Below are 24,573 nucleotides of genomic sequence, written 5' to 3'. Positions count from 1 at the left end.
GTGCGGGATAGGGGAGAAGGGAAAGGGAGGAGAGGGGGAAGAGGCAGAAAGCCAGGGGGAGGACAAGGGAGATAAGGAAGGATATATATGTGTGTGTATGTAAATGATCTGGCTTAATAGTATTTCATGTAAAAACTACCAGTGCTTAAGCTTAGTAGGTTTCCAATAACTTTATGTGAAACTGATTGAAGGCATAAGGCTTATAATTAACCACAGACATACGAGCCAGTGGTGTAGTGTGATTTCCAGAATGCCGAGGCAAATCTAAACTGAATTGATTGTCGATTTTGAGGGAGACAGCAATCCCACCTGTGTCTTGCTATTGGTATGAAGTCAAGATTCTGAGCCAGTTCTGGATACAAATTCTAATAGGAATATCAACAAAGTTCACTGCTGGGCTGAGAACGATTAGGTCTCTAGAAAGCCATGACTTAAGAAAAAGTTGAAGGAACTGAGACTGCCCTGAGAGCTGTCTTCAAATATTAGAGGGATCCTGCCCATGGGGGAGGGATAAATTTACTCAGTATTGCTGACGGGGTCAGAAGGATGAACAGAGGAAACTCAGATTAAGCCCTCAGATTAAGGAAAGACTGTGTGACCTAAATAACTGTCAATGGAATGGGCAGTCTCAAAATACAGAGGAGAATTTTCTGTCATTGGCAAGGAATCTATTTAGAGGCTGGATGATCATTTGTTGCAGATTCTTGCTTTGTGGAAAATCATGATCTGTAACATCACATCAGACTCCAAGGTTTTGTTTTTTTCACTTGAAGTGCTGAATTAGAATATTATTAAACAATGATGTCAGTTTCTATATGAGCTATTTTAACACTGTCTTCATTTCTGTAAGTGATACATAAACAGTCATCAGTATAATGATAAGTTCAGTCAGTTCAGTTCAGTTGCTCAGTTGTGTCCAATTCTTTGCAACCCCATGGACGACAGCACGCCAGGCTTCCTTGTCCATCTCCATCTCCCGGAGGTTGCTCAAACTCATGTCCATCGAGTGGGTGATGCCATCCAACCATCTCATCTTCTGTCCTCCTCTTCTCCTTCTGTCTTCAATCTCTCCCAGCATCAGGGTCTTTTCCAATGAGTCAGTTCTTAGCATCAGGTAGCCCCAAAGTATTGGAGCTTCAGCTTCAGCATCAGTCCTTCCAATGAATATTCCAGACTGATTTCGTTTAGAATTGACTGGTTTGATATCCTTTCAATCCAAGGGACTCTCAAGCATCTTCTTCAACACCACAATTCAAAAGCATCAATTCTTTGGTGCTCAGCTTTCTTTATAGTCCAACTCTCACATCCATACATGACTACTGGAAAAACCATAGCCTTGACTAGATTGACCTTTGTTGGCAAAGTAATGTCTGTGTTTTTTAATATGCTGTCTAAGTTGGTCATAGCTTTCTTTCCAAAGAGCAAGCGTCTTTTAATTTCATGGCTGCAGTCACCATCTCCAGTGATTTTGGAGCCCATGAAAATAAATTCTGTCACTGTTTCCATTGTTTCCCCATCTTTTTGCCATGAAGTGATGGGACAGGATGCCATGATCTTAGTTTTTGAATGTTGAGTTTTTACTCTCCTCTTTCACTTTCATCAAGAGACTCTTTAGTTCCTCTTTGCTTTCTGCCGTAAGGGTGGTGTCGTCTGCATATCTGAGGTTACTGATATTTCTCCTGGCAATCTTGACTCCAGCTTGTGCTTCATCCAGGCCAGCGTTTCTCATGATATACTCTGCATATAAGTTAAATAAGCAGGGTGACAATATACAGCCTTGACCTACTCCTTTCCCAATTTGGAACCAGTCTGCTGTTCCATGTACAGTTCTAACTGTTGCTTCTTGACCTGCATAAAGGTTTCGCAGGAGGCAGGTAAGGTGATCTGGTATTCCCATCTCTTTAAGAATTTTCCAGTTTGTTGTGATCCACATGGTCTTTGTATAAGAGTTTGTATAAGTTACAAAGTTACAATCTGATTATTCAAATAACATCCAATATCACAAAATTTAAGTAAAATGAATTTGGAAAGTGTCTGAGGATTGTGATGTGACTTGAACTATGATAGTATGTGTTATTGCCACATACCAACTTAAGACATGAATTATTTTAAGCTTTGAACTGTTGTTAAAGAATGTATGCATAGCTCCTTTTTTAATTGTTCTAATTTCAGTTCTTAAAGATCCAAATTTCATTAAACAGTATTATAATTGGAAGAAAGATGATCTAAGACATACTAAAGAATGGAGTTTAAGGTAAGTAATTTTAAGTGTCTAGAATATTTTCCTATGCACCTGAAATATCTATTATTTACTTTCTACTAATGAACTATTAGAAGAAACCCATTGAATTTCTTTAAAACCTGGACAAAGCTAAGTATCATTTTGTCCTTTCTATGAACCCAGGTGGGAAATATCTTTGCTATCTACTGGCTTCCAAAGATGGAGACAGGACCTGAGCCACCGTGAAGGGATCTCACAATACTTTTCCTATTAATTTTCTTGTTTCCATCCTCAGTCACCAAGTCGTGTCCAACTCTTTGCGACTCCATGGACTGCGGCATACCACGCTCCTCTGTCCACCTCTATCTCCCAGAGTTTACATAAATTCATGTCCATTGAATCAGTGATGCCATCTAACCATCTCATCCTCTGCCACCCACTTCTCTGTTTTCCTTCAATCTTTCTCAGCATCAGGATCTTTTCCAGTGAGTCAGTTCTTATCATCAAGTGGCCAAAGTATTGAAGTTTCAGCTAACATCAGTCCTTCCAATGAATATTCAGGGTTGATTTCCTTTAAATTGATTGGTTTGATCTCCTTGCAGTCCAAGGGACTCTGAAGAGTTCTCCAGCATCACAATTCAAAAACATCAATTCTTTAGTGATCAGCCTTCTTTATGGTCCAACTCTCACATCTGTATAGATCACCAGTTAGCATTTCATCTTTCTCATAGTTTCAAATACCTTTTCCTCTTTCACAAAAGGATTATTCACTCAGGAACCAAGTATATTAAATTAATGAGGAAGTATGTAACTAAATACAATGATAAATTATGACAGTATCTTTTGGAATTACTTTTAGACCACATTAAGGAAGGGACCTTAATCTCAGCTTTGGTCTTCTGACTTCTGAAGGCATGTTTTTTGCTTCATCTGCTTAGAGCACAGATTCCATCTCTGCTCTGTGGTACTGGCTGTGTTGTAGTGGTCATTTATTCCGATGTGCTTATTTCAAAGCATGCAGTGAATGTGCTACCACAAAGCTAGGGGAATTACAGTTCCTATTTTTTTGTATTTACTTCATTTTTTAGCATTTAGCATTTACAATCCTTGTTAGCATTGTAACCTCTTTACTAGGTGAAAATACAGGATTAAAAAAATAGTGTGCTTATTATGAATTTGTGTAGAAACCGAGGCTCTTAAAATAGACTTTCCTGTCCTTTAATGTCATAGTTCAGGTCGAATTTTTCGGTTGGAGAATTTTTTTCAGTTAATTTCTTCATCAACCTTCCTTTGAGCCAAAATGGAGAAAAGCTTTTGCATTAGATAGATACTTTTCTGCTTTCAGAGTAAATTGCAAGCAGTAGAAAAGTTTTTATGGAGCAGAAGTTGAAGAAGTATGAGCATGGTTTTTGTTTTTTTTTCTGGAAGGCCTGCTTCAAGTTTCACTTAAAGAAACCTACGTAGAATATAAGGTTAATTTTGCTTTGACATGACTTCCTTTTTGATTTCCTCTGACAGAAATACTTTGTTTTATTTGTTTGATTATTGATTCTTTATGTAAGGCCAGTCCCGCAGAACTCAAAATGTAGAAAGAGTAGGACCATGTCATTTTCAACTTATCCACCCACTTCTCCCATATGGCTGAAATAATTGTGAGCTGTTGGAGTGCTAGAACATTTTCCAAAATACATTATTTTGAAGTTATAGGTCAGATTATCATGTGCATGGTAACCCTGTCAGAATAAAACTCTCACACCTTATGCCATCTGGTGGTTGATGAGAATATATTTAGATCAGATGATAACAAAACGTTGATTTAAACAATATTTAAAGTGTTTAAAAGATATATTTATCTGCATAATTTTATTGCATGCAAAGATATAAAGTATGGTGAAATCCATTTTTTAAAATAATTAATAAAAATCTTGTGTTTATCAAAACACATAAGGTGTAATAAAGTGGTCAATTCACCAAATTCAAGTAAAATTTTTGGGAATCTATGCAAGTGAGTAGTTGGTCTATGTGCACATGCAATATAATACCTTATGCATCTCTCTGTTTTTAATATCTGAAAATGCTTTCCTCACACGGAAATTTCCCCCTTTTAAAAGACCCAGAAAATGCAGGTTGAGAGTCTTTCATCTACAGAGTTCAGGAAAGAGACTTATCCCTTCTGCCTCATGGTCTTCCCCCTACTGTCTGGAATCCCATCCCCTCATCAATCAAGACTGATTTGTAAGCTACCCTAAATTCTTTTTTTTTCTCCCTCCCTATTGTTTGGGAACATGAGATCTTTTCACCACTTTGTGCCTTCTGCCTGGGATATCTTTCCCAGCAGGATCTCAAGTGAGGATTTGGTCTGAGTTAAAAGGTAGGACGTGGGGCACTTAAATGCTAAATGCAGGGACGTGGGAGCCAGACTTTTGCATCTGAATCCTGGCTCTACCAGTTACCAACGCAGTGACCTCGGGCATGTTATCTGACTGCTTTGTCCCTCAGTTTCCTTATCTATTAAATGGCAGTAATAACTCTAGCCACCTCCCAAGGAGATTGTGAGGATTAAATATACTGATACGTGCATGTAAAACGCTTCAACCCAGTATCTGGTACATGTAAAGTGTGCCCCACTTGAGGTTCACTGTTATTCATCTTTTCCTTACTGTGGCCCTAGTTCGATTGTCACATGGGAACTCTTTCTTTCTGGGCAGCATGGGGAACGGGGGTGGGCTGTAGTGTCAGACAGATCTTGGAGAAATTCTTACCCTCTCTGACCTTATCTCCTTATCTATTATGTGAGATATTACCTACCTTACGAAGTGGTTTTGCATTTGATCTCTTGAATGAGATCATACATATAAAAACCACACAGTGTTTAGCACATGGACATTCAGTAAATATTAGTTCCCAAGGAGAGGGGGTGACAAAAACCCATGTTCCCCAACTTTTTAGAGAATAAAAATAGAAATGTGTAAAACTGTTGAAATTTTCTCAGTCTAGAAACCAAACATCAACACCTATCAAGGCCACACTTATTCTAACCCCACTCTACCCATGGTTCTTTTCCCTTCTCTGTCCCGTTGTCTCTTCAGCCTGGCAAAGCGCTCCACAAGGATGGCATGAAGACCCAACTCAGCTGTGTTTTGTGGAACGGTCCCTGCTTCAGGCCCCCGTGTCCCCCCGTCCTTTCCTTCTGGAGCATTCTGTCCCTGTCTTTCTCAGTGCCTGTGGTAGGGAAATTCATCTGTTCACGCGGAATGATCAGGGCAGGACTGTTCTTGTAGCTTTGTATTCTCTGCACTTAGCCTGGAACCTGGCAACTAGTAGGCACTTGATTCATGTAAGCTGAATGATACATACTCACCCTGTTTTCCCACTTAATAAAAGGATTAAATGTGAAGGCAGTTAATTTTAGGAAAAGTAAAATGTTGGGGCCCATTTTAATGTACTGATTATGGTTATATTTGAGGTATTCTAAGGGTATAGTCATAGAGCAGTGATTGAAAATTGGAAATATAAATGACTGTCATGAATATTTTATGCAAATTCTTAAGTTTTACACATGTTTTTAGTTAGTATTAATAGGAACTCACTGTCATTATTAGCAGCTCATAAATATTCATGAACCAATCATTTGGTTTGGTGTTCATTTCTAAGGTCTTTTTTCTTTCCTATTGCCTTGCCGGACTTCTGGCTATTCATGAAAAGGCTTTATGTCTACCAAGAAATGGGAAAGAATATGAACCTAGAATCTAATCAGTAGTTCATATTGATTTTCTCTAGAGAAAATGAAAGCTACAAACTAGGAAAGCAGTGCAAGCTTTTCTTTTGACTATCCTTACTTAAGCACATGTAACATGACTTTTACATCATACTCTATACCTAGTGATTGCTTATCTGGTCATGGAAAGAACTATGGCAGTCACCTAAGCTTTGTCAGCCTGCAAGTTATCTAAATAAAAGTTATCAATTCTGGAGAAGTTTTACATTCAGTGTGACTTCGGGAGAGAATATTGCCCTTTTCCATACTTTGAAGCACAAAGGAAACGGGAACTAATGTGGTGCCATGCATTCTCTCTTCATTTCCTAATGTGACACTGGCCACACTGTGGAGTGGACAGTTACACCTCCAAGCATAAGCACACGCCTCTAAGTGTAACCCACAAGAATATCCATCAGCCACCTTCAAAGCCACAGCAAATCAACCTACGCTCCAAATCAGACCACTTCCCTTGTCATACAGACAGAGCCTCATGACAAGGTTCCTAGCTTCCCTTTTCAACTGGATTGTGACTCCTAGGTTTCTGGACAGGAGTGTGGAGGAAATGTAGAGGGTAACTGTAATGAATGAAAAAATGAGGCACAAAGAGATAACTAACTTGCCCAAAGTTATTGATAAAAACATACTGTTTTTGAAAACTGAAACTCTATTTCCCATCTGCCTATGAATATGTGCTTATTAAAAGCTTAAAATTTTCAGGTACATGTAAAAATACTACCTACCCAATTACTAACATAAGTCAAGTCTGCTATTGCGAAAAAGTTTTGTGGTTTTGGATCGATTTTAATTCTATTATTAAACAGTGTTAGTTCCTTTTTTCTTCTGTATAAAACGGTTTGTGCATGCATGCTCAGTCGTGGCCAACTCTTTGCGACCCCCTGGACTGTAATCCACCACCCTCCTCTGTCCATGAAGTTTTCCAAGCAAGGATACTGGAGTGGGTTGCCATTTTCCTTCTCCAGGGGATCTTTCCAACCTAGGGATCAAACCTGCATCCCCTGCATTGCAGGCAGATTCTTTACCGCTGAGCCACCAGGGAAGCCCTTTAATAAAAATGGATTGTTGTCACTGTTATTCAGTTGCTGAGTCGTGTCCAACTCCTTGCAACCCGGTGGACGGCCACACACCAGGCTTCCCAGCCGTTCACCGTCGCCTGGAGTTTGCTCAAACTCATGTCCATTGTCATTGATGCCATCCAACCATCTCATCCTCTGTCACTTCCTTCTCAACCTGCTTCAATCTCTCCCAGCATCAGGGTCTTTTCCAGTAAGTTGGCTCTTTGCATCAGATGGCCAAAGTACTGGCGTTTCAGCTTCAGCATCAATCCTTCCAATGAATATTCAGAGTTGATTTCCTTTAGGGATTGATTGGTTTGATCTCCTTGCAGTCCAAGAGACTCTGAAGAGTTTTCTCCAGCACCACAATTCAAAGACATCAATTCTTTGGCACTCAGCCTTCTTTATGGCCCAGTTCTCACATCCATATACGACTACTGGAAAAACCATAGGTTTGACTATATGGACCTATGTTGGCAAAATAAATCTCTGCTTTTTAATGTGCTGTCTAGGTTTGCCACAGCTTTCCTTCCAAGGAGTAAGCATATTTTAAAATGGATTATCATGTGTTATATCAAAATACCAACATAAAACTTTCTTATATTTGTAAAATGTACTCTTAATTGTACTTTATTTTAAGTGAAGGAGTTAATATTCATTGTTTCTAAGTTCCTGTAGTATCTGATTTTTTGACTGTGTGTTTTAACTCACAAAAATATGTGATCATCCTTTAACATAACTATGTTTGATTCCAGTTTCTCCAGTTATATAGAAAGTATCTATTCTGGGTACGTTAACTTAATGTTTGCTTGTGCTATCCTTCCAGGATTATTGATGTTAAACATTGTTTTTGTAGGTTTACATAATTATATATTTAATGCATTTTTAAGCAGGAATTACATACTTTTTTATTCCCCAAAGATTAAACCTTGGGTGCCATCTTGTGGTTGAAGGGAGAAATGGCATTAGAATGAGTATTTCAAATGTCCCTTTTAAAATAAAGACATGGAAAAATTAGAGAAAAATTCTTTTAAAAAATAATTTTACTTAGTGGCTGCTCAGATATTTTTAGAGACTGGAAGCTCAGTATTTCAGGAACATTTAAGTAGCTCTAATCTTCCTTATTTCAAAGTTAAATCTAACATTTTGTGATATTCAGCTACTCCAGATTTCTTTCATTCATTTAACAGACTTTTCTTGAACACCTATTATGCACTTTTACATATGTCTGCAAAGCCATCCAGAGAGTGAGAAATTGCCTCCATCTTATAAGGAAGATTTTAACAGAAAAAAAGAAAAAAACAAATTCGCTAAGGTTACACACACAGTGAACAACAGAGCTGAAATTCAAATCCAGGCCTACCTACCAGATGCTACAAGGCATGCCTTATTTGATCAGATTGAGCATCAGCTCAGACACCAAGCACCTTGGCTTTGGATGTGGGTAGAAAGCATTATCCAGGGGAGACTGCTGTGGTAGAAGGGGCTTCCCAGGTGGCATTAGTGGTAAAGAACCTTCCTGCCAAGTCAGGAAACATAAGAGATGTGGGTTCGATCCCTGAGTCAGAAAGATGCCCTGGAGGAGGGCGTGGCAACCCACTCCAGTTTTCTTGCCTGGAGAATCCCATGGACAGAGGAGCCTGGCGGGCTCCAGTCCATGGGATTGCAAAGAGTCAGACATGACTGAAGAGATTTAGCAGGCACACACGTTGTGGCAGATGAGAAAGTACTCCTACTGTCCTTCGAAGCAACACAGGTAAGCCGCCTCTGTTTTGTGGACTTGCCCTTTAAGTCTCAGAAAATAGTCATAATGTCTTTCTCTTTCCTCCTCTTGAGTTTTCTCTTTTTCACAATAAACACACCAAGTTCTCTCAACTGTTTTTTTTTAATGAATTTTTTAGTCTTTATTGTTTCTCTCTTATGGATATGATTCATTAATTTTTCTCTCAGAAGGTTGCCCCCAGATTTTACCATGGATCTTTGGCTGTAGCACAGAATCTGATGGATCTTCCTGTGTTATAGACAGTGTGGCTTAAGGCTGCTTCCTCTTCCATCTCTCTTCAGAAAGACGGGTTTCAATTCAAAAACATACTAGGCTACCCCCCTTCTCCTGTCAAAAAGGGAATCACTTCTTTGGTTCTGCTCCCACATAGAACACTCTTCTGAGAGAGTGCTCTCTCTTTCTCTTTTTCTCTCTCTCCCTCTCCCCATTGCCTACCCCTACAACAACCTACCCCACTCCCCAAGGCCACAGAAACGTGTTGCATGAATTTACTTATGCCTTGGTCTAAGCAAGGTAAGACTGAAGACAGCTGTGGTTCCCTAAAGGCTTATTAGTGTATATTTTACCTGAAGGGAAGGATAAAAAGGAGACCAAGAAGTTTCTTAGAGCATGTTACTGAAAGTCAGGTTACTAGATAGAAGGATGTAATAAGTTTTATGACACTTGTTATGTACATAGAGCAACTTCTCAAGAATGTGTAACAGTTTACAGAGCCACCAAAAGGATACAAGAATTTAATAAGAACAAGCATTAAGGTTTTTTGCTTTGTTACTTTTAATATTTATTGCACCTTCCCTTATAGTCATTTTAATTGCATTTTTAATTTTAAAATTGTGACAATCAAGATTTTTTTTACAATTTATGTTTTCAGTTAGATAAAGGCAAATGTTTAAATGAAAGAGGAAATATCAATAGTATATAGTTTCTTGAGGACAAAGATTTACCACTGGGGGAGAAACGGTATAAATCAAGTTATACTGTTTTCTAACTAAAGTCATGTTTGCCTTGGGGAAAATAAGATTATAATGATTTTGCTTGTTTTGGAATTCATACAAGACTTAACAGAGCTAGACATGGTGTACATTCCTGCTAGTTAGAGTGGCTAGAACTCTTAATTCAAAGGACATTGGATGGAAACTTCAGAAGGGTCATATGTTAGGAATGGGGCTATAAAGATAAAAAAAGATAGGGCTAACTCATGTCCGACTCTTGCAATCCCATGAACTGTAGCCTGCCAGGCTCCTCTGTCCATGGGATTCTCCAGGCAAGAATACTGGAGTGGGTTGCCATTTCCTCCTCCAGGGGACCTTCCTGATCCAGGTATTGAACCTCGGTCTTCTGCATTGCAGGCAGATGCTTTATGGACTGAGCTTGTCTCCAGGTAAAGGCTATTCTGGACCCCTGTGGAAGCCTAAACACAAACCTTGAAGGACTAAAGTGATTTGTAAGATACTGAACTTCATGCCACAGCAATGGACAACTATATGTAAAGGAAAATAACAAAATTCAGCACCCGCCAACATAAAATTTACATTGTTCATCATCCCATCAAAATGATCAGTTGTACAAAAAAGCAGGAAAATATAATTCATAGCCAAAAGAAAATCTATCAGTATAAATAGATCCATAACTGATAGAGATAATAGAATTAGTAAGTATGAACTTTAATGCAGCTTTTATACATCTTATGAAATATACTCAAGGATCTGAAGAAAATCATGAATATAATGAAAAGTAGTGGAAGATATACAAAAGAGTGATGGAACATCCAGAGATAAAATAAATACAAAATACTTTAAATATACACTATATGGAAAGAAGCAAATTAGATACTGAAGAAGAAATGACTGATGAACTTGAAAATGTAGCAATAAACACTTTTGAAAGTAAGCATAGTGAGAAAAAAGATTTAAAGCCCCAAAGGGCTGTGGAGAAGGAAATGGCAACCCACTCCAGTACTCTTGCGTGGAAAATCCCATGGATGGAGGAGCCTGGTGAGCTACAGTCCACAGGGTTGCAAAGAGTTGGACACGACTGAGCGACTACACTTTCACTTTCTTTCAAAATACACATAATTGGTGTACTCCCAAAAAACTGACAGGAAAAATATGCAAAGAAATAATTACGGCAGAAAATTTTCCAAATTTGATAAAAGATACAAACTCAGAGACCAAGAAGCTCAACAAATCCCAAGAAGCAGAAGTATAAAGAAACCATTCCAAGACATACAAAAATCAGATTGCTATTACTCAGTGATAGGAGAAAATCTTAAAAGCAATGAAGGTTAAACACACATACACACTGCATATAGAGGAACAAAGATAAGAACAACCAATAACTTCTTGTCAGAAAACTTGCAAGCCAAAAGATAATGGATGCCAGTTTTAAAGTGTTTAGAAGAAATTGTTAACCTAGAGGTTCATCAGTTCAGTTCAGTTCAGTTGCTCAGTTCAGTTCAGTCGCTCAGTCATGTCTGACTCTTTCCGACCCCATGGACTGCATGCAGCATGCCAGGCCTCCCTGTCCATCACCAGCTCCCAGAGTTTACTCAAACTCATGTCCATTGAGTTGGTGATGCCATCCAACCATCTCATCCTCTGTCGTCCCCTTCTCCTCCCACCTTCAATCTTTCCCAGCATCAGGTCTTTTCAAATGAGTCAGCTCTTCGCATCAGGTGGCCAAAGTATTGGAGTTTTCAGCTTCAACATCAGTCCTTCCAATGAATATTCAGGACTGATCTCCTTTAGGATGGACTGGTTGGATCTCCTTGCAGTCCAAGGGACTCTCAAGAGTCTTCTCCAACACCACAATTCAAAAGCATCAATTCTTTGGCCCTCAGCTTTCTTTATGATTCAACTCTCACATCCACACATGACTCCTGGAAAAATCATAGCTTTGACTAGACGGACCATCCTATACAGTTCATGGAATTCACCAGGCCAGAATATTGGAGTGGGTAGCCTTTCCCTTCTCCAGGAGATCTTCCCAACCCAGGGATCAAACCCATGTCTCTTACATTGCATGCAGATTCTTTACCAGCTGAGCCACCAGGGAAGCCCAAGAATACTGGAATGGGTAGCCTATCCCTTCTCCAGCGGATCTTCCCAACACAGGAATCGAACTAGGGTCTCCTGCATTGTAGGCAGATTCTTTACCAGCTGAGCTACCAGTGAAAAGGAAAGATATGTCCATCTGAATGCAGAGTTCCAAAGAATTGCAAGGAGAGATAAGAAAAAACTTCCTAAGTGATCAATGCAAAGAAATAGAGGAAAACAATAGAATGGAAAAGACTAGAGATCTCTTCAAGAAAATTAGAGATACCAAGGGAACATTCCATGCAAAGATGGGCTCAATAAAGGACAGAGTTTATACCCTGTGAAAATCTCTCTAAAATGAAGATGAAGAATTTTTTGCATCAGTGAATAAAAAAATGGATGAAATGAACGAATTTCTTGAAAGACAACATCTACCAACACTCACTTGAAAAAAAAAAAAAGGATAAACTAAATAATCCTATGTCTAATAAAGAAATTGAATTGATTGCTAAAAGCCTTTACACAAGGACAACTCCAAGCCAAATGTCTAGAATTTTCTAGACTTTAAGAAAAACAAAATGCCACTGTACACAAACTCTTTCAGAAAGTAGAAGGGGAGTATATTCCATTATCTGTTTAAAAGTCAGCATTACCTCAATAACAACACCAAAGACAGCACAAAACAACAACAACAACAAAAACCCTACAAATCAATATACCTTATATATATACATAGATGAAAACAATTTAGCAAATTGAATGTAAATATATACATTTTAAATATGGTTTAAATGTTAAATATTTTTTTTTAAAAAAATGTTAAAGCAGGGTTACATGCCTGGTATAAATCCAGTTGGTCACAATTAAATATAATAAGTAATTATGATAATTATATGACCAGGTGGGGTTTACACTAGAATGTAACCTTGGCTTAATATTTGAAAAATTCAAACAATGTAAAATAAAATAAGAAATCAGATCATTTCAGTAGGTAAAATTTCAACATCAAATCCTGACTTAATAAAAAGCTCTCAGTAAACTAAGAATAGGAAAGAGCTTCCTCAACCTTATAAAGTACATCTATGAAAATACTACAGTCGACATTCATGATAGTAAAAGACTGAATATTTTGCCACTAATGTCAGGAACAATGCAAGGCTGTCTGCCCTCAGCATCGCCATACATTTTATTGGAGGGTTTATTTTCATCATAGCACATATCGCATCTGATATATCTTGATTTTCACATTCGCTCATTTTTGTCTCCTCTTGATGGGCCAGGGACCTTGTCTACCTTGGTCTCCCTGTATCATTAGCTCCTAGAATAGCACTTGGCACAAGGTACATGCTCCATGAATAGTTTTCAAATGAATGAGCTTTTTAGTAGTAGTGTGTATGAACAAGGTACACCTGTGGGGCAAAAACATTTCTATTCTACGTAATTTCAGCTACAGTAAGCAGTGTTTTCACCGAAAGTTTTCTTATCATAGTAAAAAAATTAGTCATCCCCAAAAGAAATTTTTGTAAAAATTTTCATTTCCATATATGAACTCCTTCTCTAAGGAAATGCTGTGGTAGCTTGACTTGGGTTCCTTGATGTCTTCTACCAGGTATGTCAAGAATTTTTCTGGTGAAGTTGTTCTCTTGTGTAGAGAGTTGAAGTGTTCCACCCCAAACTCATGTCCACCCAGCACCTCAGATTATAACCTTATTTCAAAAGAGGATCTTTGGAGATATTATTAGTTAAGATGAAGCTATACTAAATTAAGGGAGGCCCTAAATCCAATGGCTGGTGTCCTTATAAGAAGAGAAAAGGACACAGAGACAGGAAAGAAGATCATGTGGTGATGGAGGCAGAGATGGGAATAATGATGGTAGAAGCCAGGATCATCAAGGATTGCTGGGAATCAGCAAAAGCTAGGAAGAGGCAAAGAAGGATTCTTCCCTGAAGCCTTTGGGGGAAGCATGGTCCTGCCAACAGCTTGTTTCTAGACTTTAGTCTCCAAAACCATGAGAAATTAAATGTCTGTTATTTTAGGTCACCGTGTTTGTAGTAGTTTGTTATGGCTGCTCTAAGAAATTAACCTACCTTGGTATACCAAATGATGTTTTTATTACTCTTAAAATATTACTCTAACACCATATTTGTTTATTTTCTAGATACTCTTCCACTGGAAAACGCATACAGAGTAATTTCAGTTTACCATTGCATTAGTCAATACTCAGAATGGCACCATAGTCAAAACTCATTGCTCTGCTTCTTGGGTTCATTGGATTTGTTGGCCTTATTTTTTTCAAAAGTAATGTACACGTCCCAAAATTCATAGAAATTAGACAATTTCTTCTTCGTCTTTTAACTAAGTACAAATGTTTTTAATAGATTTTTTTTAACCTAAGTTTCAAGAATAGGTCACTCAAACCTTATATGTAGTCTTCCAGAAAACAGAGGGGGGAAAAAAACTCACCAACTTATTCAACACATTGACATCAAAAGTTAACAATGATTTTTTAAATATTATTTTTCTAGAAATTGTGTTTGGCCTTTCCATTTATATTCATAAGTGACAGCTTCTTCTTTTTGTTATTCTAGGTATATTGCTGCCGTATCTCGGATTGCTAGAGAAAATATAAATGCTCAGAAAGTCAATTATCAAACTAGAAGAAGTTATATCTGCGTACCTCCGAGTAAACTGAGTTCAATCTATTTGTTTTACTTGGTTTTAAGGACTAAGATACTAGTCGCATTAATGCATTTAAATTTTTGTTTAGTTCAAATAAGTTGAAATGTGTGAGGTCTAATCTTTTGTTCTCCTTTTGAAGTTGCTTTATTAACTCTCACTAACAAAATAAACTCAGTAAATTACTTATATAAGAATTGGAGCTTTGAAAAAAAAATGGATTAGTTTTACTCTCAAGCTTTTGTAGCCTTTAATAGGTGAATACACAGTTTGAAAATCTAAGGCTAAATTTCAAAATGTATAAAAGTAGCAAAAATAAGCAAAACACTAAACTGACTCCTAGAGCTCATTTTAGATTTATTTATTTATTTTTTTTTAAATTTTTTATTAGTTGGAGGCTAATTACTTCACAACATTTCAGTGGGTTTTGTCATACATTGATATGAATCAGCCATAGATTTACACGTATTCCCCATCCCGATCCCCCCTCCCACCTCCCTCTCCACCCGATTCCTCTGGGTCTTCCCAGTGCACCAGGCCCGAGCACTTGTCTCATGCATCCCACCTGGGCTGGTGATCTGTTTCACCATAGATAGTATACATGCTGTTCTTTTGAAACATCCCACCCTCACCTTCTCCCTTCAAAAGTCTGTTCTGTATTTCTGTGTCTCTTTTTCTGTTTTGCATATAGGGTTATCATTACCATCTTTCTAAATTCCATATATATGTGTTAGTATGCTGTAATGTTCTTTATCTTTCTGGCTTACTTCACTCTGTATAAGGGGCTCCAGTTTCATCCATCTCATTAGGACTGATTCAAATGAATTCTTTTTGACGGCTGAGTAATATTCCATGGTGTAGATTTAGAGATAACTGCAATATGACTAAAAAGAAAGGAATAAGTTAGTTGAGATATTTTGGGTATTTTATTTTTTTAGAATTAATGTTTTTCAAAGAAACATTTGGAGCAGATTGGGGGCAGGTCTTAAGCAATAAGAGAGAGCTGGTAATTTATCATGGAAATCAGCTACTGTAGAAGGGAAAGCAAAATGTTTGGGGTCAGAGAATTTGGGTGGAGCCAGCAGGTCTGTGTGATTATAGGACAGCCTCTTAACCTCTGAGCTTCAGTTTCTTCATCCTCAGCTAGAGCTGGAAAAATGTTCAATATGTATTTGTTTCCAAAATCCTTCCCTGCTTCACAGGATTCTTGTGACTAAATGACTCCACACAGGTAAAAAGTCTTTGTGAACTGGGAAGTCTTATGAACTATTAGTTACTGCTTTTGCTGTTGCCTGTCCTTGAAACACAACCACATCTAATTCCCAGGCACAGGCAGTAACCTTCATTCAGTGATTCTTCAAGGTCCTGCTCCCTTATCTCTAACTTCCTGTTCCCAGGCTCCATATCTATCTGGTTAAGTTGATGATTACAATAATTTCTGTTCATGCTTTGTCAGACTGCTTTCTACAGCTCAAATCTGCTTATGTTTTTCACATATCTAAAACCTCTTGTTTATCATTTCCTTCAGGATAAAATTTCTACCCTTTGATAAGGCAAAGTCCTTAATACTCTAATATCTGTCTGCCTTTCCCGTGATATCATTTACTGATGTTTTACTTACACCATAAACACCACACTGACTTAGGAGGTCATGGTTGTTTATTCCTGTCTTCATTTCAAAAAAATTTGAGAGGTGCACCGTTTTCTTATTACCTGCCCCCAAAGACCATTGCTTCCTTTTCCTTCCTTTCTAGTACCTAATCCTTTGCGATTCAACTCAGGTTTTTCTAAGAATCTTTCCCTGTGGGCTCTCATAGCATTTCTATCATGCCTTATCATGCTCTATTAGTTTTCTATTGTATGTAACAAATTGCCATATACTTAATGGCTTATAACAACACATTTTTATTTCAATTTCTGTGTGCTCAGAGACAGGGCACAGTGTAGCAGGGCCCTCTGGTTGGGGTCTCATTATGCTGTGGTCCAGGTGTCAGCTGGGCTGCATTCTCATCTGGAGGCTCGAATGGGGAATCTGTTTGTTGTAAGCTCACTGAGGTGAATACACAGAATTGTTGACAGAATTCACTCCCTTTTGTCTTTACTAAGGCTGTTCTTGCTGGCTGTATGCTGGAGGCCTTCCTATGCTTTTAAGGTTGCCTGCAGTTCATTGTCGTGTGGGCTTTCCTAACACAGCCTCCTGCTTCATCCACCCAGCAAGGAGAGTCTCTAGAACAAGTCCGATAGCAAGGCAGAATCTTACATAATGTGACATAATCATGGAGATGAGATTTCATTACCTTTCGCATGTTTCATTGATTAGAAGCAAGTAGCAAGTCCTACCCACACTCAAAAGGGAAGGGATTACACAAAGGTGTTAACACCAGAATGTGGAGATCGTAACAAGTCACTCTAGAGTCTGTCCACCACACATGCCATGTTATAATGGTCTCTTTATGGCCAGTCTCATTCAATAGAAAGTGACTTCCTTGAGGGAAGGGGCTGCTGACCTCTCTGCACAGTAATAGGCATGTAGTAGTCATTCAGTGCTCATAAACAAATGAGTAAATGAATGATAGAATGGAGTAGAGTTGTCATGGTTTCAGCAGCCCTGTGATTTTGGAGAAAAGGGGAATGAACTCCTGGTGAATGAAAAAAAGTAAGAAATGTGAGCTGGGAGAGAGAACGTTTTAAAGAATGTCCAGTAACTCATTTAATTTCTAGTGCTGAGCCATGCCCGCTTTGAAATTGAGGTAGACTCTCCTTTGTATCTAATCTTCCTGCTAAGAGAAGATACTATACCTAAGAGGTTGTGACCAATTAGATTATTGTTCAGAAATCTTCACTCCCTATCATGTTCTACCACCACGGGCGAAATATACTCCCTTGACCCTTGACTTTGAGCTTTGCCATACTACTTGTTTGATCAATGGTATTTTAGTGAGGTGTGATGTGCTCAGAGCTTGGGAAGGGTTTGTGCAATTTGGTTTGCTCTTTTTCACCTCTGCCATCATCCCAAGAGCATGCCTGGACTAGCCATCTGGTCACCAAGCTTCCCAACCAAGCTTCCCAGCCATTCCCAACCCAGAGAGGCCAACTCTCAGCGGACCTGTAGATGTGTAACCTAAACAAATGCTTGCTGTCATATGTCACTGGGATCTTGTGGTTGTTTATAATGTAGAAAGAGTGAGCTTATCCAGGATACCAAAGGGAAATATGGCTCAGCTATAAAAGAAATGAACTCTGTGCTTCCCTTTTGCAGAGAAGGGTTAGCATATCATAATTTGCTAATGTGAAAAAAATTTATCTCAAATTTTGGAGGTGGGAGTAAAGAAGAGGCCGTAATTCTTGAGGAGCTGTGTGTATCGTACATGGCAGTTTTCTCAGACACAGCAGTTTCATGCAGCTCTTCACACACTCTCACTTTACAGGTGTGAGGGCTTCATAGAAACCTCCGTGAGCGCACAGTGTCTGTCCCATGCAGAGTGGCTAGCTGTGTGCAGCATGTTGTGCTCCCCTTGCACTCCTGGTGTTTCCACTCACGTCCCTGCATCAGACTGACATAAAGCAGTGATGCTCTTCCAGCTACGGCCTTCCATAGTTCTCCAGCTATGGCCTTCCAGACTTCACTGTTCCAGGTCTTTCCACACATGTGTGATCCGTTTCTTAAACCTTTCATCCTTGTATTACTTATAAGGGCTCTGTTTTTCTAACTAAACTGAGGGTGATACAGAAGTGAATGGAAATTAACCATCAGGCAATAAACCAGAGCCCACCAATCAGAACAAAATTTAGTCTCTTCACTGACAAAATTATGTTAAGACTAGAAAAAAAATTTTAAGAAGCAGGGGATCCACCCTAGAAAGGCATACAAACCATAAGGCAATGAGAATCCGTGCTTCTGTAACTTATTTTAATGTAGTAACAAAGCTATTGGTTCATTCCAACCAGTAAATCCAAGGTTTCTCAGAGGGGTTTATAATGCTTACAATTTTCTGGAGGAACAAAGTTCAAAATAATATTTACTTTTTCTGTGTCACGAGGAAACATTTTTATGTTTATTTTGCATTAGGCTCTGCTAATCTAGCCAGAATTTCTCTTTATGCTTCCTGGGAGTGTGGTTTTTGTTTTTGTTTTTTAAAAAACAAACAGTAGGAACTAAGAGGGCAAATAATCAAGGTCATTGACTCCCAATATTCATTCCACTTTAACAACTGTTGTTGACCAATCATAGTAATCTCATTTTCCTTGCCAGTGACTAGCTTAGGAGCAGGGTGTGACACAAACCATCCTGAGAGGAAATATACTAGGAGCTTGCAGAGATAGTTTTCCTACTTTTAAAAATGAGACCCTGGAGAAAAGACTCCATTTCTCCTCTGGATATTGCTGTGTCTGATATGAGTACTAGAATGACCACACCTCTCTTCACTGTGACCCTGAAGATGAAGACAACACCAGAGATGGTAGAGCAAAACTGTGGAAAGAATGTCCTAAATGACATCATTCAGCCACTGTATCATTCAGTCCTGCCCTTCCTCTGATCTTCCTCTTCTATGAGATGAGACACTTCTCTATTGTTTAAACTGGTTTGAACAGTATTTCTTGTGACCAAAAGCATATGAACTCAGAACAGCTCAAACATGGCTAGAAAGAAGTATAGTTAATCCATCAATGATATGTTCATAAAGAAGATTTTCTCAAGGAAAAGAGAATTTAGTTCTAAATTAATGAAATCTAGAGATTAATGTTAAAGTATAAAAATAAAAACTCAATAATGGTGACATCAGGCTTCTTATAGAATAATGGCAGCTGTCTAAACTCAAATCCTCTGAAAATCTTTGCAATAACCAAAGAAATCAAGAGAACAATTCATTCATAATCCTTGCCTATAGCACAACTAGAAGACAATGAATATGACAAGGTTCATTCAATTTGTTACTGGGGAAATAAACACAGAACTATTATGAGACGGAATTTGTCCTGGACCACGTGCTGGGCAATGAATTAGGGGCAACAGGTACACAGAGGAGAATACAGTGGGATTGTAGGGGTAGCGGAACATAAATAGCACCAACTTGGGGTCATCCCTGGAAAGCAAGTTCCCCTCACTGAGTAGAAATATTGAGAAATAAAGATACTGTATCTGTATTCTTTTAAAATGTAATCAGTTTATTTCCCTGTTTATGAGACCGATACAAGAAAGATGAGACTTCTTTGCATGATATATGAGGTGTTCCTAACCTGGCCTCAGCCTAACTAGCCAGCTCCACTCACCTGTCCACACACTGTAACACCGTGATTTGGGATCCAGCAGACCAATGATTAACTATTATAAGCTGAATGTCCTTGGACAATTTACTGCAGGCTACTTAGTCTCAATTGTCTCATCCTTAAAGTAAAGATAATAATACCTGTCCATCATAAGCATTGTGTATGAGTTAAATTATATTTTGCATGTAGCACATGCTTAGCAAAGCACCTGGCAGAACGTAGATACTGAAGCATCAACTCTGATTACCTCCAAACCTGTGAAGTTCTCTCTCTCATACCTATGTGCTGTGGTTTGTGCTGTGTCCTCCATCTAAAGTGGTCCCGTCTCCTCCCTTTGCCCCTCTCTCTTCAGCAAACTTCTTGGCTTTCAAAGCCCACGTCTGTTTTCCCTTAGATCCAGTGATTCCATCCCTGTGCTCACATCTATGTGAAGCACTCAGGGACACCTTTCGCTTGTACACCTACTGGCACTTAGCAGGGGCTCAGTAAATATATGAGCATAAGAAGATTGACCAAAATGAAAAGAATGATTTTTGAAAAATAAGCTCATTGCAATTGTAAAATTTAGAAACTTTAAAAAGGTTGCTTGCATTCACTTAGATGATCTTAGGCATTATGGTACAAATGCAGGGACACTTTCTTTTACTGTTTTTCCTGCCATGTCTATTCAATTTCTGTTTTACGTGTTTCTCATTATAGTTCAAACTTCTCCTGATTCACAAACTGAAACAGATACTGTCACAAAGAAGGACCAAAAAAAGGAATGGTGGAAGAGAAAGTCGGTTGAAATTAGCATAAATGAGCCATGGGAAAACGAAGTGGATGATCTGGTTGCCTGGACCAACTCCCTTGATACAGATGCTTTGGAAGATTAAGCTCCAGGATTTAAAAAATGAACAGTCTCAACCACAGCTCAGCTTCATGGAGCAACTCTGGAAGACTCACAGCTTGGCTTCCTTTTTTTTTTTTTTTTCAAGTTTGTCTCATCCACTCACTGCAAGAACAAATTAGAAATATAAGTGTGAATCAGTGAATGTGTTGCTTTGGATTTTTTTGAGCTCTCTTTCATTGTTTGACCCCAAGTTAGCCAAGCAGCAGTATTCATTATGGTTTTCCAATTAATGGTATTATATCCAGAGTTTTAGACTACCAGACACACATTTTTGCTGGCAGGACTTGGATCAGGAAGAGGCTGGTATTGGAGAGGAGTACTCAGGAGTTTCAGAGGCTGGACATTAACCCAAGTAGAGAATTCATGGGCTCAGATGGTAAAGAATTTGCCTGCAGTGTAGGAGACCTAGGTCCAATCCCTGGGTTGGGAAGATCCCCTGGAGAAGGGAATGGCTACCCACTTCAGTATTCTTGCCCGGGGAATTCCATGGACAGAGAAGCCTGGTGAGCTACAGAGGAGTCCATGGGGTTGCAAGGAGCCTGACGTGACTGAGTGACTAACACACACACACAGAGGATCTATACATTTATCTACACACACACACACACACACACACACACAGGATCTATACATTTATCTCCATCTGCCTGGTTTAGCATCTTATTTCCTGCATGTTCAAGGGATAGGATGTCATCTGTCCAGTTCACCAGTGTTCCTGTTGTTTTCTCCTAGAGGACATGCTCTATTTTCTCTTTGACCTTAACTAACCATCCTCTTATATTCTCATATCTCTATTCTTTCCCTTCTTTTTTTTTTTTTTTGTTGTGTTACCCCAACCTGAAAATACACTGAAATCTCTCCTAAACTACATCTCCACCTCTGACCCTGCATTTTCACTTCCCTCAATACTATGTCATTCATATTTTTTCTCAGATTTATTGATAGTAATCTGTCACAGACTGTCTGTATTTCTTTAGTTCATGTTTGCATGCAATGCACAATAAAATCTATCTTATGCTAGGTTAAAATTCACTATGATCACCAAAAACTTCCATATTTCCCAAATTCAACAGATGCCGTATCTTAGTGGGCCTCTAGGCTATATTGGATATTATTGATCACTTTTCTCTGTGTGTGTTTTTTAATGTTTATGTGCTAAGTGCTAAGTCACTTTAGTCGTGTCCAACTCTTTGCAACCCTGTGGACTGTAGCCCACCAGTCTCCTCTGTCCATGGGATTTTCCAGGCAAGAACACTGGAGTGGGTTGCCATTTCCTCCTCCAGGGGATCTTCCCAACCCTGGAATTGAACCCCTGTCTCTTATGTCTCCTGCATTTGGAGGCAGGTTCTTTACCACTAGCGCCACCTGTGAAACCCTTGTTTCAGCCTTGCTTAAAAAAGAGATTTAGTTTGTAGCTTCCCTACCTATACAACACAGTTCTCCCCCAAACACCACAAATTGTGTGTCTTCCTATCTACCCACCTATCTTTCTATCTATCCATCCATCTATCCTACCTTGGATCTAGGTATTAAATAGGTCTCTCCCTTATTTCTAGAGAAACTGATCTTAGTTGCTATGAAAAAAGACAAAAGCTCTGTCTTCATACTTTGATGTCTGGGCACTTCCCTGGCTAGTAGATATTTCCAAGTCTACCTGTGGTAGTTCATAAAATAAGTTCTCAACAGGTTGTAGTGCTGGATCTTGTTATCCTTCCCAACAAGAACCACACAATTCCAGCAGCTGTCTCAGATCTCTCCTCATTTTATCAATGCTAAAGTACAGTCAGAGCCAAATTCACCACCCCCATCCAGCTCCATTGCAGTTATAGTTCTTTCTACATCTAGTAAAAGAGCCACAGTGCATGGCCTACCCCATACCTCAGTGAAACTACAGAACGTTGCTCAAAGGTGCATTTTGCTGATGGTCACAACACAGGCTGGGCTTCTGACTCTTCTCTGATAGTTCTCTAGGAGGACAAGCATGTGAATTGTCAACAGGTAAACAGCAGTCACCAAGAAGTCCTGGACAGGGCAGTCAATCAAAAATATTTCCTTGATATCAGCTGTCTCATAATGTATTTTATCCTGTCTGTTTCTTATCTTTTCTTTAGGGCAAAGTAGTTGCATTTGTTATTTCCTTTCCTGCAACCAGAAGACCTGGGGGTGAAAATGGGTGGTGGGGGCAAGTGGGGAGAGAACAGGTTTTTATAATAGATACTTTAATTGGTAGAACAGGATAGTTAATTTAGTTACCTTCACTGACCATTCATTCTGGGTCTTCAATATGCATTTCCCTTTTACTCCTAGCGCTTGGTGGAAGGTTCTTTTGGTCTGTAGCCCAGTGCTGTCCTCTACACATTTTTCATGGACATCTTGCCGCTATGAGAGTTGCACCACCCATGTGTATTCTTAGTCTCTGACTTTTTTCTACCTGCCTTAAAAGACCTTTGCTTTAACTTTCCAGCGTACCTGAAACTCAACAAGCCCAACTTAAACTCATTTCCTCCTCCTCATCCCACCCCCAGCAGACTACCTCCTGCCTCTTATGCTTCTTTTTTCAGTTAGGGAATAACCACAAGATAAAAACTTGGGGATTACTATAGACTTCACTCTTTCATTTATGGCTTGTTGATGCCCAAGATTTAGCATATTGTCCATTCAATGTCTTAAATCCATCTTCTCATTCCTGTCCTCACCATCACTGTTTATTTTGAAGCCCTTTTCATCCACAGATGAGATTATACTTTTTTTTTGATGACGTCATTCACCTACCTAAAATTCTCCAGGGAATCTCTACCTGAAAGATAAGGTCCACATCACTGTGTGCACCATGTCAGCCCTCACCCACCCTCTTCATCCTCATCCACTGTGATTCCCCACCTTGTGCCTGAACTCCTTCTGCTTTTCCACATGTAACAAGCTCTCTCCCGTCTCACTGTCTCTGCTTATGCTATTTTCTCTTCCCGTAATGCCTTTTCCCGTCCTCACTTGATCAACTCCTCTTCATCCCCTGAAACTCATTCAGGTACCATCTCCACAACATCTTCTCTGCACACTGCATACCCACCCCCAGACTCTCAGAGAGTGTGTGTGTAGCTGTGTGCAGTTATATTGTTGTATGTTTGCCCATCTGACTCTCCCCCTAAATCTTCAAAGTATAAGCTAACCAGATAGAATCCATTTTAGGAGATCTCATCATGTGGGACCCACATTCTAACAGCTGCCACAATTCTTTCCACCTCAAAGAAAAGCTGCTGTTTCAGAGAAAGGCAAATAAGATAAGCACTTATAGGTGAAATCTTTAAAAAAAAAAAAAAAAGGTACAAATTAACCTGTTTACAAAACAGAGATAGAGTCACAGACATAGAAAACAAGGTTACCAAAGGGGGAAAGCGAGGAGAGTGATAATTTGGGAGATTGGGACTGACATATACACGCCTCTCTATGTAAAATAGATAACTAATAAGGGCCTACAGTTTAGCACAGGGAACTCTACTCAGTACTCTGTAATGACCTATACTGGAACAGAATCTTAGAAAGTGGATATAAAACAAGTAGCTAAATACGTAAATGGAGCTTTTTGAAAAAAAAAAAAAAACTACTATTTTATTGGGGGCTTCCCTGATAGCTCAGTTGGTAAAGAATCTGCCTGCAATGCATTGTCTTAGAATCTACTAAAAAATAAATTTGGAAAACTCAAGTGATGAAAAGGGAAGCTTTCATTAACAAGCAGCAATATCTAAACAAAGTTGATTCTGAAAACAGATGTTTAAAAAAAAAACAGCTTCAGTGAGGTATGATTGACATAGAATTAATTGAACTATTTAAAATATGCAGCTTGAAACAGTTTGTTTATGAAACAGC

General features: G+C 38.9%; 1 protein-coding gene across 4 annotated transcripts in view; it reads left to right on the top strand.

The window, feature by feature from the left end:
• UBE2U (ubiquitin conjugating enzyme E2 U) overlaps nucleotides 1–20,847 on the top strand; it is a 67,179-nt gene extending 46,332 nt beyond the window's left edge. For 3 of the 4 annotated variants that reach the window (XM_043461085.1, XM_043461088.1, XM_043461087.1), the window contains 3 exons: nucleotides 2,173–2,254; nucleotides 14,462–14,556; nucleotides 20,517–20,847. In XM_043461085.1, coding sequence (XP_043317020.1) covers nucleotides 2,173–2,254; nucleotides 14,462–14,556; nucleotides 20,517–20,692 — 353 coding nt within the window. In that variant the 3' untranslated portion in view covers nucleotides 20,693–20,847. Of the gene's footprint in view, nucleotides 1–2,172; nucleotides 2,259–14,461; nucleotides 14,557–20,516 lie in introns of those variants that run through there. The other variant, XM_043461086.1, reaches the window with a different exon arrangement.
• Nucleotides 20,848–24,573: the final 3,726 nt, after the last annotated feature.

The sequence above is a fragment of the Cervus canadensis genome, chromosome 2 (assembly GCF_019320065.1).
Source record: "Cervus canadensis isolate Bull #8, Minnesota chromosome 2, ASM1932006v1, whole genome shotgun sequence".
In the NCBI taxonomy this organism is placed as follows: Eukaryota; Metazoa; Chordata; class Mammalia; order Artiodactyla; family Cervidae; genus Cervus; species Cervus canadensis.
This window is presented reverse-complemented; position numbering and strand designations above follow the sequence as displayed.